The sequence below is a fragment of the Mesocricetus auratus genome, unplaced genomic scaffold (assembly GCF_017639785.1).
Source record: "Mesocricetus auratus isolate SY011 unplaced genomic scaffold, BCM_Maur_2.0 Super-Scaffold_100011, whole genome shotgun sequence".
NCBI lineage: Eukaryota > Metazoa > Chordata > Mammalia > Rodentia > Cricetidae > Mesocricetus > Mesocricetus auratus.
In genome coordinates this window covers 7,244,044-7,261,386 of record NW_024429195.1, presented here as the reverse complement: position 1 = coordinate 7,261,386, position 17,343 = coordinate 7,244,044, and the positions used below count along the sequence as shown (strand labels likewise).

The 17,343-nt window shown below is 40.3% G+C and overlaps 1 protein-coding gene across 4 annotated transcripts in view; it reads left to right on the top strand.

The window, feature by feature from the left end:
- The window catches only part of Eif2a (eukaryotic translation initiation factor 2A), a 31,107-nt gene that overhangs the window by 10,171 nt on the left and 3,593 nt on the right, over positions 1 to 17,343 (top strand). For 3 of the 4 annotated variants that reach the window (XM_021231709.2, XM_005077906.4, XM_040754397.1), the window contains 9 exons: positions 2,472 to 2,546; positions 4,317 to 4,435; positions 7,067 to 7,166; positions 7,817 to 7,899; positions 8,562 to 8,635; positions 8,766 to 8,910; positions 9,030 to 9,146; positions 13,389 to 13,960; positions 16,801 to 16,914. In XM_021231709.2, coding sequence (XP_021087368.1) covers positions 2,472 to 2,546; positions 4,317 to 4,435; positions 7,067 to 7,166; positions 7,817 to 7,899; positions 8,562 to 8,635; positions 8,766 to 8,910; positions 9,030 to 9,146; positions 13,389 to 13,960; positions 16,801 to 16,914 — 1,399 coding nt within the window. The remainder of the gene's footprint in view (positions 1 to 2,471; positions 2,547 to 4,316; positions 4,436 to 7,066; positions 7,167 to 7,816; positions 7,900 to 8,561; positions 8,636 to 8,765; positions 8,911 to 9,029; positions 9,147 to 13,388; positions 13,961 to 16,800; positions 16,915 to 17,343) is intronic. The other variant, XM_021231710.2, reaches the window with a different exon arrangement.

Below are 17,343 nucleotides of genomic sequence, written 5' to 3'. Positions count from 1 at the left end.
CACAATCTCTTGTAACTTAAATTGATCCATTTCTATTCCTTTACATGTTGGCACATGAATTGTGGCTTTTACCTCTCCTACATGTCTGTTCCCTTTGTGTCCGCTGGCGACTCTGCTTTCTTTCCGTCATTCTTTCTGCCCTGAAAGTCCTGCCTAGCTATTGGCCATTTAGTTTTTATTAATCAATCACAGTGACATACCTTTACACAGTGTGAAGATATATTCCACAACATTTCTCCCTTTTTGTCTAAATAGAAAGGAAAGTTTTTGTTTTTACGAGACAGGGTTTCTCTGTGGCTTCGGAGGCTGTCCTGGAACTCGCTCTGTAGACCAGGCTGGCCTCGAACTCACAGAGATCCGCCTGCCTCTGCCTCCCGAGTGCTGGGATTAAAGGCATGCGCCACCACCTCCCGGCTTTTTTTTCCTTTGGAAGTTTTTTATTTAAAAAATTGTATTGACTGGGCAGCCCCGTATCTTTAACCCAGGAGTCAGAGGCAGGCAGATTTAGCCAGCCTGGGTTACATAGTGTGCTCCAGAGTAGCTAGCGCAAAATAGCGAGACTGTCTCCAAAAAATAGGTTATACATGTGCATAATGTATACGCAATCTATTATTATATATTTGTAAGGAGAATAACCACATTTTCCCGTTTGCCAAGATTAAGAAAAGAATTAATGGATGAAGAGATGGAGCAGTGTTTAAGAGGACCATGGTTCCCCTCCCAGTACCCATACATCAGCTCACCACCTGCTGGGTCTCTTCTGGCTTCCCCAGGCTCTGCATGCATAGACAAAACACTCATACGAATAAAACAAAAATAAATTAAATCTCAACAATAGCAAAAAGAATTGGTCTCTGGATTCCATAAAATTGACATCAGTCCTAAACACAGTTCTAACACGAGTTATTAAAATATTGTTTGTGAGGTGGGCATGGTGGTGTGTGCCTTTCATTTCAGCATCTGTGACGCAGGTGGATCTCTCAGCCAGCCTGGTCTATAGAGCAACTCCCAGGACAGCCAGGGCTGCACAGGGAAACCTTGTGCCATAAAACAAACAAACAGATGCTATTTATAACCATCGAGATATGGGTATGATTATGGAGTCAAAATGAGGTAGGCACATATGAGTTGGTTGGAATAGACTATAACCTGGGAGGAATTATTAAGAATAGAAATTTTCTGTCTTCAGGTTTGAGAATGAGTTGTACTATAGTAAGGCAAGAAACATCTTGTTCATATCTGTTTTTGTGGAAAAGATATTTTGTTAAGTTTCATTGTCTGTAAAATGAATATAAGTTACCATTATTTAATGAAGCAGAAGAAAAAAATCTTAAGATAAATTAATGATGTGTGGTTTAAATGGGGATATTGGTCAGTTCTTGGTACATTTGTTGCTACTCAGCAATTGAAATACTTGTTTGCTACAAAGTTCCCCCCTTAATGTCACTGCACCAGTAGATATGTACATGTATACTCACACACATTTCTGTCTGGCTAGGTCTTTGTTGTTACTAGATACATTCACAGTGGCTGTCTCCAGGAGAGTGTTGTAATACTTACATAGTTTTGATTTCTTGGTAGAATGTTGACACTAGTCATATTTCCACAGATGATAATTCAGAAGTCTGCATCACCATTTCCTAAGATCTTTGTATTGTTTTTATACGTTAAGCCTCCACTGGGGAAACTGGTGGCATAGCTTCATCTTTCAAATCCAGGGACCTTTTAGTCCTTGAGGGTATTCTGTCCACTACGGTTTTGTTATGCAGATAGTGTGGGGCCAGTCTCTACAAAGCCTCTGACTGCAGCCCTCAGCTTGCTCAGAGGTGACAGCTAATAACTCTCAAATTCAGTTTCATTGTTTTGCTTCTTTGGTCACTTTCTTGGTGTTCTGTTGCTGTGAAGAGATACCATGGCCATGGCAACTCTTAGAAATCACTTAATTGGGGCTAGCTTACAGTTCAGAGGTTTAGTCCGTTATCATTATGGTGGGAGGCAAGGTGGTGTGCAGGCAGACATGTTCTGGAGACAGGGACTGAGAGTTCCACATCTGGATCCATAGGTAGGTAGCAGGAAGAGAGTGCAGCTGGTCCTGGCTTGAGCTTTTGAAACCCCAAAGCCCATCCCCAGTGACATGTTTTCTCCACGAGGCACACCTAATCTTTCTCCCCCATGATTAAATGTTCAAATCCATGAGCCTATGGGGGTCATTCTCATTCAAACCACTCATCAAAAAATGATCCATTTCTGAAGGTTTGTGATTGTATAAAACCAGTTTCCATCATACTTTACAATGGTTGCTAACATTTATTATTAAGAGATGAAGTATTTAAATAGACAAACATTTTTGGAATGTTTTAAAAATTTTGTATAATAAATTAAGTCATTGAATTAATGGCTTGTAGACTTTTCAATCAGATTTTTTGAAAAGTATGATTATTAATGTCTTTTAATTTAAACTTTTTTTTCAGGGAATCTGGAAAAAATTGCAAAGTCTACACATTTAGTAAGGATGGGACATTGTTTGCCTGGAACAATGGAGAAAAGTTAGTATTCATTTATGGAAAATTTTATGTGTACCATGAATATTCTATAGCTGACATGATTTGAAATGCATGTATTAGGTTATCATTGATAAAGTCTGTCTTTTATTGTCATGTGTAGTGAGAGTACTTTGAACACCCTCAAAAGTGTTCATATATATGAGTTATGTAGTGACTCAAAATTAAAAATTACTGTGAAAAATCAAAAAGTTATTTCAAATAGTATTCTAAGTCATTGGTAGGGTTTCTTAAATTTGCTAGTATCATTTAGAAAATAATTATTGTTTTGCTTGTTTAGACTTAGATACTTCATAATTTTGCTGTTAAATCAGTAAATTAGTACTGTTAGTTTTATTGTATATAAAGTATAGAAAGAATGATTTGCATAACTTATGTAAACTATCAGATTACAAAACTGGTCTTATAAGAAAATAATGATTTTCAATAAATGGTCATAGTTTTCTAAAAACCTGTCCCTTTTTTTTTTTTTTTTTTTTTCCGAGACAGGGTTTCTCTGTGGCTTTGGAGGCTGTCCTGGAACTTACTTTGTAGACCAGGCTGTCCTCGAACTCACAGAGGTCCGCCTGCATCTCCTGAGAGCTGGGATTAAAGGCGTGTGCCACCAACGCCCGGCTCCTTTTTAATATTTTACAGTGACAATATTTCGCAGATCAATATAATGTCTGAATATCTGTTACTTATTTTTCTTTTGATGTTTCAAACATGTTATACTGTTAGGCTTTTCAAAAGAGAAAAATAATTCATTAATCTGATAATAATGAATTTAAAAGTTCTTTATAGTGGTAATATATTCAGAATCTTTCTGAAAGTCAGTTATAACATGATTTTTAAAAATTACCTGTTAAAGACTGAGTTAAATTAGTTGATTTGCATCTATTTTCTAACCAATAAAATACTTGCAAATCATGAACAATATAATCACATTGAATCTTAGCCACAATGTTAAATTTTTTTGTTTTGTTTTTGAGACAGGGTCTCTCTACCTAGCCCTGGCTGTGCTCATATTTATTCACTGTTTAAATCAGGCTGGCCTGGAACTCACAGAGATCCACCTGCCTCTGTCTCCTGAGGGCTGGGACTAAAGTTTATAAGTAAGAGGCTGATGAAATCAACTCATTTGATTTTTTAAAGTCTAAATATATTTATTTGTAAAATAGAGGTGATGATGCTTGCCAGGATCCATATGAGAGGTTCACCGAAGGTGGTGAGGCCACTGCATGACTCTGTGCAGGAGGTATGCAGTGTGGGCAGCATGAAGCAACTGCTATCATGTGACTTCGCTGTCATTCTTAGTAGGTGACAGCTCTCGAGAGCCTACCAGGCTTGCTTACTGATTTCCCACCTGTTTTGGTTTCTATGTATTCAAAGTTAAGATGTGCTTCTCCATTCTGCCTGCCTTCCCTCTGACTTGCTGGCCTCCTGTAGCCTGGCCATGGGATCACTCAGGTGGAAGTCATATCACTTCTGGGTCTGTCTGCTAATTGGGCACTATTTCTCAATACTTTTGGCGTAAAATTTACATTTTTCTATAAGTTAAAAGTGTTTCCTGCCAGGCTGGACCGACAGCCTCCAAAACAATACAGAGAAACCCTGTCTGGTAAATACGTGTTTTTTGGAACTGCCTGAAAAGTAGTTTTTATGAAAAGTGAATGATTTGGAGTATTCTATATTTGAAAAGGGGCATGAATGTTTTGGTTAGTGCTGGCTGTTATAAAATGGTATCTTTGCTGATGTAATTTCTTTTGAAACCAGAGTAAATATAATCAGTGTCACTAACAAGGGACTACTGCACTCCTTCGACGTCCCAAAAGCAGTTTGCCTTGAATTCTCGCCAAACAACACTGTCCTGGCAACGTGGCAGCCTTACACTGGTAAGTACTTCCCCGTGTAAAGGTGCTCTAGCAGGACCAGTTAGGTTTTGTGGGGAAGCCAGGTTTATAACCCTGTAAGGTGGTGATTTGAGGTCAAGCAGGCACCCCCCACCTCCCCACAGGGATCTGATCTTAGTGCGTACCTGAGACAGCCTTTAAGTGGTCTCAGTTCAAGTAGCTTGGGCTGCCCTCAAACTCTGCAGCCACGGGTGACCTTGAACTTCTGGTCTGCTGTCTACGCCACTGGATGCTGAGGTCTCGGGTGTATACCGCCGTGCCCCATCCGTGTGGGGCTGGAGACCAAACCCAGGGCATCATGTGTGCTAGGTAAGCACCCTACCAGCTGAGGGCCACCCACAGCCCAGCCCTTTCATCTTAGCCAAGTGCTTACTGTACTATGACTGCAACTTTTGGCTGTTAGGGTTTCACAGAAAAAGTCACAAAAATTCTGTTCAATTTCATGTATAGAAGATTCATCTGTAATCATGCAGTGTTTTCTTATATGAGATGAGAACTTTCACCTTTCACTCTAAGGAAGCTCTTTGTAGCTTCCTTATCCAAATTGCTAGTATCACTGCTTTTATGTTCTACTCATTAAGTAAAATGAAGGTTACTTGCAGGCACTGTGTCCTCTGCAGTAAGTATAACAAGCACGGAGACTCCTGGGAGGGTAGAAGAATGTGGGTGTAGATGGATAGATTCACTGGCCACAAAGATGATTAACCAGGCAGGTGCATCTCTGTGAACGCAAGGCTAGTCTGGCCGACAACGTGTGTTCCAGGACAGCCAGAGATACATAGTGAGACTTTGCTTCAAAATAAGTAAATAAACAAGCAAACAAAGTTTTTTTCAAAGATGATGCATTAAAAAGAAAGACCTGTGTTCCAGTTAGACAGAATGGGATGGCTCAGCGTTTCACCCTCAAGATGGTGTGCAATTTAAAATTAGTGAGTTGTCTCTGGAACTCGACTGCTAATGCTTTTTGGGTCATGGTTGACTGCAAATAACATACCTCAAGAAGTAGCCGGGCGTTGGTGGCGCACGCCTTTAATCCCAGCACTCGGGAGGCAGAGGCAGGCGGATCTCTGTGAGTTCGAGGCCAGCCTGGTCTACAGAGTGAGTTCCAGGACAGCCTCCAAAACAATGCAGAGAAACCCTGTCTCGAAAAACCAAAAAAAAAAAAAAAAAAAAAAACATACCTCAAGAAGTAAAGCTGGGCATTGGTGGCGCACGCCTTTAATCCCAGCACTCGGGACACTCGGGAGGCAGAGGCAGGTGGATCTCTGTGAGGTCGAGGCCTGTCTGGTCCGAAAGTCTCCAAAACAATACAGAGAAACCCTGTCTCGTAAAAACAAAACAACAACAAAAAAAAGAAGTAAAGTAAAAATACAAGTTATGAGATAAAGGAGAAGAAAAGCTGCAGAAGAAAGTTTAAAAAGTGACTGACTGCTGACTAGAAAAGTTCTCTAGAGGTCTGGGGTAATAGTGATTTAACCAGCATTGAGAATAACTGCTATCAGGGAAGGCAGTGTGGCAGGGTATGACATGGAGAAGTGTTGTTATCACAGAGTGTGGTGTGCAGGCCTGTGACTCCAGTCCTCTTGGGAGACTGACACAGGATGAGTCTAGGTAGAAAACGAAAAGCATAGCAGCAGTGCCCTCTTTGACATATTTAAAGCCATCTAATGGTAATGACATATGAACTGTCATATAGCCATGCTTATCCAGACAGACATAGAGAGTGGTATAAAGGCTGTTTTCAGAACATTCTATTAGAGGCTGGATGTAACCCAGTTGATACAGTGCTTGCCAGCATTCGTAAGGCCTAGGTTTAATCCCTATACTACATAGACTGGGTGAGGTATCACAAGCCTGTAATTCTGAGGTATCACAGCCTCAGAACCTGTAGTTCAAGGTCACTCTCAGCTACACAGAAATTTGAGGTCAGTCTAGGATATATATGACCCTGTCTCATTAAAAAAAAAGAGGAAGGAAGGAGGGAGGGAAGCATTCTGTGACAATGACATTCTTTTTAAATAAATAAGTGATGATATAGTTCATTGTTGTGTTATAAACCTCAGGGTTTTATTTTAAGAGGGTTGGACTCTAATGAATCTTGTTTTTCTAGTAACTTGAAGGGAAATCAAGAATCATAATGATAGGTACAAACCTTCATGACTTAATCCCTTTGTCAGAAATTAATAAATTTGTCAGAATTAATAAATAAGAAATCCCTCAAGTATTCTTAAAATTTATAAGCTAGCCGGGCGGTGGTGGTGCACGCCTTTAATCCCAGCACTCGGGAGGCAGAGGCAGGCGGGTCTCTGTGAGTTTGAGGCTGGGCTGGACCGACAGCCTCTAAAACAATACAGAGAAACCCTGTCTAGTAAAAACCAAAAAAGAAAAGAAAAGAAAACTTACAAGCTATCATTTCAGAGGTGGACTTTAACTCAAAAACTGTCATGTTATGGTTTTAGCAATGAATGAATAATTTCATAATTAAAGATAGGAAGGAAAGTTGAGTTTAGACAGTTCTTTTATTTAGTATTCTTATTCCTATTCAAGATTTTTGTAAGAATGAAATCTTACAAGTGTTAGAAGACAGTCACTATAAAAATATTTTTATTGCAGCTTCCAAAGATGGCACAGCAGGGGTACCCAACCTACAGCTTTATGACGTGAAAACTGGGACATGTTTGAAATCTTTCATACAGAAAAAAATGCAAAACTGGTAAATACATGCTTTAAAGTGCTGTTGTTGGAAAGTTTTACATTTACTTTAAGAGTGCGTTGCCTGCCTGTGTGTTTGTGCACCATATGTGTGCCTGGTGGCCTTGGGGGTGGGAAGACATCAGGTCTTCTGGAAGGAGATTACAGACGACGCTAACTGCTGATGGGTGCTAGAAAATGAACCCTGGTTCAAGAGCTCTTGACGCTGAGCTGTCTCTTCAGCCTGTCATCTCCCCATCCAGAACAGGGTAGCTTCACAGTGTTGCTAATGCCACTGTACGCATTTGTTTCTCTAGAGTTTACTTTGAAGATAAATTATTCTAAAGGTTCAAGAGCTCTCGACGCTGAGCTGTCTCTTCAGCCTGTCATCGCCCCATCCAGAACAGGGTAGCTTCACAGTGTTGCTAATGCCACTGTACGCATTTGTTTCTCTAGAGTTTACTTTGAAGATAAATTATTCTAAAGGGTTTATAGTATAATACTATCTCTATTAGTTTTTAAAAAGAAGGGAACAATATATTTTTAAAGACATACCATTTAATAAGATTATTATTAAACTGTTTATACAGACATAACATGTTTTATCTTAAATACCATCATAGCTTTTTAACATGGTTTTACCTTTTCCCAATTTTCTTTCTTTTGGCGTAGGTGTCCTTCCTGGTCAGATGATGAAATTATTTGTGCGCGAAACGTTAACAATGAAGTTCACTTCTTCGAAAACAACAATTTTAGTATGGAAAGACTAAAGAACTTTACTTACTTTAAATAGTTTTCAAAGGTTTTTGTTTGTCTTCAGTGCTAAGATTCTTTTCCAGGTTTTCATACATGGTAGCCAAGTGCTCAACCACAAGCTATCCCTAATCTAATATATAGTTTTCTTTTCCTCAGTGGCATTATAGGGTCAGAATCATTCTAAATATTATTGATTTATTTATCCCATTAACTAGGGTAATACTATTACATATTAACATGGATTTTCATTGATGAAGATAGGGTAATCAGTGTCAGCACTCTTATTTGTATTTGTCATAGAATTTCTATATGTACATTGTACACTAGCAAGCCGAGGCTAGTCTTTCCCATCTAATGGGGTCTATGAATTCTTTAATATAAAGATTGGCATTTATTGGAGCATATACCATGTGCTTGGCATTGTGTTTTTACAATCAATCCCTGGGAAGTAGGTGGCATAATTAGAGTCATCTTCGTACTTGCCCAAGTTTATACTCCCAGTAAATGGGTTAATGTGGTTCAAGCCTATTTCTGTCTGGAATGCTCTGCTTCATCCACACGAAACTACAGTGAATAGTTTGTAGTTAACCATAACCTTTTATAGTGAATTCAGAGTTTGATGTAAAACACATCAATCTCTAACCCATTTCCTCTTTTTTAGACACAATTGCAAATAAATTACATCTGCAAAAGGTTAATGACTTTAATTTATCACCTGGAAGCCAACCTTATAAGGTAATTCCTGTTTTTATTTATTTATATAGAACTTGAGTCTTTTCTCTTTTTTAAAAGTAATTCTGAGAACATCCATCTCAGCTCTTTTGCTTATAAGAATTAAGTCATGACTTATGCATGTGTGTCTTAGGTGGCAGTCTATGTCCCAGGAAGTAAAGGGGCACCTTCATTTGTTAGATTATATCAGTACCCCAACTTTGCTGGACCTCAGGCAGCGCTGGCCAACAAAAGCTTCTTCAAAGCTGACAAGGTTACAATGCTGTGGAATAAAAAAGGTATGATGAATAATTGTTCATTTTTGTTATCGAATATTAATTTTGGCATTCATATATATAAAGGAATATGTAGATTAACTGGATTTTGAATCTAATTGAATACTGTTTCACTGTTACAGCTACTGCTGTGCTGGTAATAGCTAGTACAGATGTTGACAAGACAGGAGCGTCCTACTATGGAGAACAAACCCTGCACTACATTGCAACAAATGGAGAGAGTGCTGTAGTCCAATTACGTGAGTACATGCACACCCTAACAGTTGTCCTGTGGTTAAAATCACACACACACACACACACACACACACACACACACACACGCACACAGACACGCACGCACACAGACACGCACACACAGACGCACATGCACGCACACACACACAGACACAGACAACAAATGGAGAGAGTGCTGTAGTCCAGTTACGTGAGTACATGCACACCCTAACAGTTGTCCTGTGGTTAAAATCACACACACACACACACACACACACACACACACACACACACACACACATGCACACGCACACGCACATGCACACACACAGACAGACACAGACACGCACGCGCACACACGTACACCATGAAGGTAATACAACTTAAATTCTTGATTCAGGGCTTCTCTGTGTAACAGCTTGGCTGTTCTGTAACTCTCAGGGCCTTGAACTCACAGAGATCCGCCTGCCTCTGCCTTCCCAGAGTGCTGCAATTAAAGACATGGGCCAGCACAGTCTAAATTATATTTTTTTCCCACAAGGTGAAATGAGCCTTTATTAGGAGGAGGCAGGGGTGTGTCTGTGGAACAACGGTTTAAATTAGAGTCTCTAACTGTACTGTGTCAAGGGAAGCCGGGGCTGGTTGGGACCCGACAGCGACCAGGCTCTGCAGATGAGCAGCAGGTGGCCCTGGCCAGGCTGGACACACAGCGCTGCTTCTGCCTTTCACCATGAAACCAATTTTTTAAGAGGAGCAGGTGGGGAACAAAATAAAAACTAAAGTGGACCTGGCCTTTTCAAGACGTCACTGTGGGCTCAGTTGTTGTTGGAAGTGAACCCTGCGGACCCTAGGCCCCTGTAGGGGTTCTGTTTGCATCTATCTGGGTGCCTCTTGGGCGCCTTGAAATTGTGTCCATCAAAATGAAGAGGAAAAGGAAAGAAATTTTAATAAACCACAAAAATAACTCAGCAGCCAGCAGCCAACTCTCGTTCCAGCACAGTAGACCCAGTGACCCTCTGGAACCTCGAGGGTCTGGCCGAACCTGGGCTGCGATTCATTCTGCTAAGAGTGGAAGCCAGGGGCTGCAGCGAGCAGCAGTAGCTTCGCACTGCCCAGCAGGGACCTGAGTCCGTCATCATCATGGGTAAAACCGAATTCCATGATGGCGTTTCTCAGCCGACTTTGACAGACACCAGCCAGTGTGCCTGCCTGCCAGCACCGAGCAGGGGCGGAGCCTCTGAGCAACTCTGTGAGCACTCACTACTCCAGCAAGTGGCTGGAGCAGCTTTAGCGAGAGCTGCAGATGAGAGGGAAGTCCAGCAGCGGCGCCAGTTCACTCTCGCTTGGATCACTAAAGCAACTTTACTAAACGTTTTCTTAGGCTTTGTATCTTACTATCTTATGGGTCTTGAGTGTGTCTGCACACTGCATACCTATAGCCCAAGAAGGTCAGAAGAGGGCACGGGATCCCCTGCAGCTGGAGTTAAGGTTGGTTGGGAGCTGCCAGTGGGTGCTGGCGTTGAACTCTGCTTCTCCACAAGAGAAGAAGTCACTCTTAACTGCTGAGTCGACTCTCCAGCCCAAAATAATAGATTTCAACTTCTGTCAGCTCCCTAATTTTTTTACTTTGAATTGAACATGTGTCAGTAGAGGAAATATTTCACACTTTCCCCTCCAATATATCTATACTCCCCTTGAAATAAGAGTTAGACAGAGACTGAAATACCAAGCAAGTATGGCAGATCTAGAGAAGGTGACACTGAGTTTGTGTCTGGGTATAAATGAAGTCACAGGATAGACAACAGCCATCCAAACATAGTAAGACATACCAGCTTAAAAGCCTCAGATAAACTCTAAATTTTAATAAATAAACTTTTATAAATGATAGCATCTCTCTCATAGTTAACCTAAAATTTAACATTTTCATGCCAATCAGGGCTTTTTTAAATTAGATAAACTGGTCTGAAATGTGGTAATAAAAAGAACACATAAGAGTATTTTGAAAACTATTAGGAGGACGTGGGAAATTCTGATACTACACGATGCTAAAATGTAATAAGAGTATTTGGATTTGGCCTATGGAAAAGTAATGTGTGTGTAAAATAAAAGTATCTAGAAATAGATCTGTGTATTTGTAGATACTAGTGTATGATAAAATTCAGACTTAACAGTAAAGCCAAGTAGTGGTGATGCATGCCTTTAACCCCAACATTTGGGAGGCAGAGGCAAGAAGATCTCTGTGAGTTAAAGGACAGCCTGGTCTACAAAGTGAGCTCTAAGACAACCAGGACTACAAAGAGAACCCTTATCTTTTCTGAAAAACAAAAAACCAAACAAGTAAAGCAAAAACAATGAATAGTATTTAATTTGTGGTTCTTTAAAAAATTGGCTGATCTTCCCCTTTATGGTTGCCAAGTAACAACCACTGCTCTATGTGTCAGTGTTGAGGGAGGAAGGAAGTGGCAGAATCCCCTCTGGGGCGTCACAAGTGTGGTCATACACAGCTATGCAGGCAGGTCGTAAAAGCAAGTTTTTAGAATTCAATAAAACTTTCAAATCCATTAACTTGACTTTTTTTTTTTTTTTCGAGACAGGGTCTCTGTTAACTTGACTTTCTTAACAATGCCATGTAAAACAAACTAAGAAAATTTTTTTTCTTGAAAGATAGATGTATAAGTAAGTTGTTGCATTAAGGGAAAATATGTCCACATGCACAAATTAAGTAGGGCAGGAATAAATATGCTATAGAAACGGGAAGAAAAAAAGAAAGAAAAAAAATTGACTGATCATTTGGATCATAAAATTGTTATTTCATTTTACCAAAATAAATTCCACTTGGCTCTCAAAATTATATGCAAAACTTCAGAGGAACTCTTAAAAAAGAAAACATGAGAAAACCCTTTTCTAATCTTAGAATTGAAAAAAGCATTTTCTAAGCAAGACAAAAATCCTAAGAGGAAAAATATTATAGATTTGTAATGTATAAAAAAATTATAGGTTTCTGCTAGAAGAATCTATTAACTTAGCTAAATAGAAGTTTTTGTTTTGTTAATCTGACAAGGTTGAGGATAGTAATGAATGCCTTTAACCCAATATTTAGAAGATGGAGGTGGGCCAGAGACTCAAGGTCATCTTCACTAACATAGTGAGTTCCAGTCTAGCTTGAATTACAAGAGACCCCGTCCCAACTGTTCCCCCAGCCAAAAAAAAAGAAGAAAAAAAAAACCCCAAAATAACAAAGGATAAAAAGCAGACGAGTGATGTAAGGCCATAAGAAAAGGTAAGCTTTCTTAATTTCCCAAGTTACCTAAATGCTTCAATAACGGGAAAGAAAAATGGGAATGGTACAGAAAGTTTTCCTACCAGAAAACAAACGAAATTGCTTTTGTTAGAAGAGAACAGTAATCAGACAAATGGAAATAACCCTAAGTCACAGGTTTAACCTAACAGGTGGGAAAGGTAAAAATAACTGCTGTGGTGTGAATGGGAGGAGACTCCTGTCCCCCGGGGGTGCGGCCGCCTCACAGAACACTGAAGCGCAGTGAGGGTGCGATGCCAGGTTATTAACCTCGCAGCCGCGCTCCTACATGCCTGTCTACACACGGAGAAACGGACTCAGAGGCAGAGGGAGAGGCGGATTTTTATGTGATCACGTAGAAAAGTCTCCAAAATACGATACTAAATGAAATAACAAAAGCTTAGAACCTTGTCATTTTTTTGTCTTTAGAGAAGATGCTTCATTTCAAGAAAATACTCTGTAAAAGGATTGTCGAGAAATGAAATGGGTTGCTTTGATAAATACATTTTTTTGTGGCATGTGTTTTTATATTGTTTGCATTTATATATTGTATGGCAATGTGCTGATATTATTCATTCCAAAAAAACAAAAGCCTGTTGCTGGACATAGTAGTCTGCACCTGTTGCTGCATTCTAGCATTTGGAGCTAGGAGGGTCATCTGGATTCAGGAATTTGACTAGCATGGATATCCTAGCAAAACCTCAATAAAACTCTTTTATTTCTAGTAATAAAGTATTACTGTAAGTCTATGTTGGCTTCCATGAGCCCATATTACCAAAGTGTTTAAGATACTAAAACTCTGGGAGTTCTTAAATATATGACTATGTATTAATACTCATATCCCATAAGAATATTTAATTTTTGAAGTTTGAAAAGATGTTTGACATGCTTCTGAGTTACATATGTTTGTATCTTGTAATATTTATATAAGTTTTTTACTGTTGATTTGTATCTTATATTCTTTTTCTAGCAAAAAATGGCCCAATTTATGATGTGGTTTGGAATTCTAGCTCTACTGAGTTTTGTGCCGTTTATGGTTTTATGCCTGCGAAAGCAACGGTTTTCAACCTGAAGTGTGATCCTGTTTTTGACTTTGGGACTGGTCCTCGCAATGCAGCCTTCTATAGCCCTCATGGACATATATTAGTACTGGCTGGATTTGGAAATCTTCGAGGACAAATGGAAGTATGGGATGTTAAAAACTACAAACTGATTTCTAAACCAGTGGCCTCCGATTCTACATACTTTGCCTGGTGTCCAGATGGTGAGCATATTTTAACAGCCACATGTGCCCCCAGGTTGCGTGTTAATAACGGGTATAAGGTCTGGCACTACACCGGCTCCATCTTGCATAAGTATGATGTGCCATCAAACGGAGAATTATGGCAGGTCTCTTGGCAGCCATTTTTGGATGGAGTATTTCCAGCAAAAACAATAATGTACCAAGCAGTTCCAAGTGAAGTACCTAGTGAGGAACCTAAACCTGCAACAGCGTATAGACCTCCAGCCTTAAGAAATAAGCCCGCCACCAATTCTAAGCTGGTAAGTAGTAGCACAGAGGAAAGTGATTTTGTGTGAAACTCTGTGGACTTTCCCTCATTGCTTGAGTTGCTTAGTATCAACTTAGAATATACTCCACAGAGTTCTCTAAGGCCCACAGAAAATGTAGATGCTGAGCAGCTCATACAATATATGTATGTATGTATATATACATATATATATGTTATATATGTGATATATATAATAAGCTGGGTAAACAGTTAATTTAAAGGGACTTACAGTTTTAAAACATTTTTTTACTGAATTTCACACACACGCAGTGAAATATCATATCTTTGCTCTATCTCCCCACCCAACTACCCTCATGTTTCCCTCTAAAATTCATGTCTTTTTTTAAAAATAGCCCTCTATGCCATTTAGTACTATCCATACATGCATGGGTGTGGGACCATCTGTTGGCAAAAGGGAGGCTACCGGTGGCCATGTCCTTAAAAACCATGCTTCTGCTTCCCTGACAACTGTCACTCACCAGCAATTCTTCGGTAAGGGCTGTAGCCTAGAAATCATCCATCCGATCTGTCAGGGTTTGCCTGCCTTGAGGTTGTGCGGGTTACCCCAGCTGCTGTGAGTTCCTGAGTGCAGTGTCCATGTCCTAACCAGAAGTCAGCCTTGTTCGGCACGCCTCCCCATCCTCCAGCTTTCAAGTCCTCTTCTGAAGTGCTGCCTGAGCCTTGGGGACAAGCTGGGGGTGATACCTTCTCCTCTTTGGGGCTTTCTCAGCACTTTAGCCAGAAAAAGGAGATTTCTCTGACCAGGGTTGAAAGCAGCTCAGGTGTGTGGGTATAAATATAAATGTTTAGAAGGCAATTTGACACCATGGCTATTTAGCAAAATACTAATATCAGGACTTTTGACCAGGATGTACAGTAGGCAGCATGTAGAACAAGCCTCAAATCTAATCACTGTTGCAGCAGTAGGCACATCTTGCCTGGAAGGTCAATATTGCACCATACCTACTAGGAAGACCATTGATGTCTTTCTACCCAGCAGTCTGCACAGCGCTGTCTGGTACCATGAATGTTAGCCAGCAGGGAGGAAACTTCCTGATCAGTTTGAGATTGATTTCTCTTATGTCCTACGGCCAAAGTGTGCAATGTCTTCAGCAGTAAGGTCTTGCCATGTGTTTATGACGGGTGACTTAGAGCAGTGGCAATGGTCTGTTGTTTGCATCACACTTTAATTTCTGGGAAAGATAACTCAACATGATACATTAGCTTTATGGGTCCAGGACTTCAATTCAGATGCTGATTAGGTAAGGCTGATGACATAGGGCAGTAATGAGCAGGAGGAAACCATGAGCAGCTAGCTGTTCAGCAGCAGTTCATTTCCTTAGGTGATCGTCGGTCCAGTTCATTTCCTTAGGTGATCATGGTCCAGTTCATTTTCCTTAGGTGATCATGGTCCAGTTCATTTCCTTAGGTGATCATGGTCCAGTTCATTTCCTTAGGTGATCATGGTCCAGTTCATTTCCTTAGGTGATCATGGTCCAGTTCATTTCCTTAGGTGATCGTTGGTCCAGTTCATTTCCTTAGGTGATCGTTGGTCCAGTTTGCCAGTTACTGATTTTTGAAGACACAATGCATCTGAATAGATATATGAAATTATCTCAGTTTTTAAAATACTGTCTTAGTTGGTGTTCTATTGGTGTGAAGGGACACCTTGGCCATAGCAACTCTTTCAAAAGAAAGCATTTAATTGCGTCTGGCTTACGGTTTCAGCAGTTTAGTCCCTTATTGTCATGGCAGGAAGCATAGCAGTGCGCAGACACGTGCTGGAGAAGGATCCTCAGGCAGCCGGAAGAGAGAGGCGGAGGCAGACACCAACAGAGACACTTGGCCTGGCTTGGGCTTCTGAAATCTCAAAGCCCACCCCAGCAACACACTTTCTTCAACAATAAGGCCACTCCTCCTAGTCCTTCCCAAGGAGTGCTCTTCCCTGATGACTAAGCGTTCAACATGAGCCTGTGGGGCCATTCTTCAAACTACCACACACACTGTTGTTTTGTAAAAACATTTATTGTCCTCTTACCATTAGTTCCTCACCTTTCCTGAGGGTTGGTTAGATTCACATGGACTTTCAGACTGTATTTCAGAGCTCAGGAGAGCATTGCTCAGTGGTCTGAGTTTCTGTGAAGTGATTAATAGTAAAGGACATCTGAGTGTGAGCTCCGTGTTCTTCAGGGTGTTAGAAAAGTGAAGCTGTACCCTAGCCAACAACTAGGAATGTTCATTTCAAAGGGGCTGAATAAACTAGTAATAAGATGCCCCGAGAATTAGAGAACACTTTCAAAGAATGAAACTTCTTATCCTGTTCCTGGCTTGCATAAAAAGAAAACACCCTTCTTACGTGACTAAAACATTCTTAAAGCCTCTCAAATCCCATTAGTCTGTTTCAACAATGCTTAGCCTTTCAACGTCGGACTTTCCCAGTAAAGGGCTGTAACCTGATTCTTGTTGTGAAGAAAACAAATGAGGTCACTGCTTCCTAATGGTATTATTCACACCAAAAAGACCCCAGAGAAGCAGTTTTTACTCAGTTGCATAAGAACTACATGTCTAGCATTCCTGAGACAAATTTCATTGTTTCTATAGACCAAAAGTGAATCTTGCCTGGGCTTATTTAACTAGTAGATACATATCAGCTAATAGGGAGGCCCTTACTTAACTATGTTCTAGGAACAGATTTGTAATGTTCTTTGCCAGTTTTCTTAAATAATTCTGATAAAATCGTCCTGTACTAGTAAAGGTACTTAATTTGCTATTGCCTATGCTTTTCAAACCCTGAACTCCATTTCAGAAGTGCTTGTTTTACATTTCCCTTAGCATGAAGATGAACCTCCCCAGAATATGAAACCACATCCAGGAGGTGACAAGCCACTATCAAAAACAGCCCTTAAAAATCAAAGGAAGCACGAAGCTAAAAGAGCTGCCAAACAGGTATTTTTTTGTTTGCTGAGATCTTCCAAACCAAGTCAAAAACTGCTGATCTAACTTGAACCCCTAAGTCTAACGATGGTATTCCTGAAAATGTGGTTGTGATGTGAGAAGATGTACTTGGTATTAGATATAAATAGCAGGCAGCCTTCTTGTGTGCCTCCCTGTGAATTAGTATCTGTATCTATATAGTGGTAACTGTTAACATCTTTCGCTATGGTGGGGTAGCTGGGATTTTGTTTGTGTGGTTTTGTAACAGGTTCCTGTCTTGTAGTTCAGGGCTAGCCTTGAAGTCATGATCTTCCTTCCTTATTCCCTCCTGACTGTTGGGGATAAGTGTGTTCCTCTGTGTCTTAGTTCCCTCCTGACTGTTGGGATAAGTGTGTTCCTCTGTGTCTTATTCCCTCCTGACTGTTGGGATAAGTGTGTTCC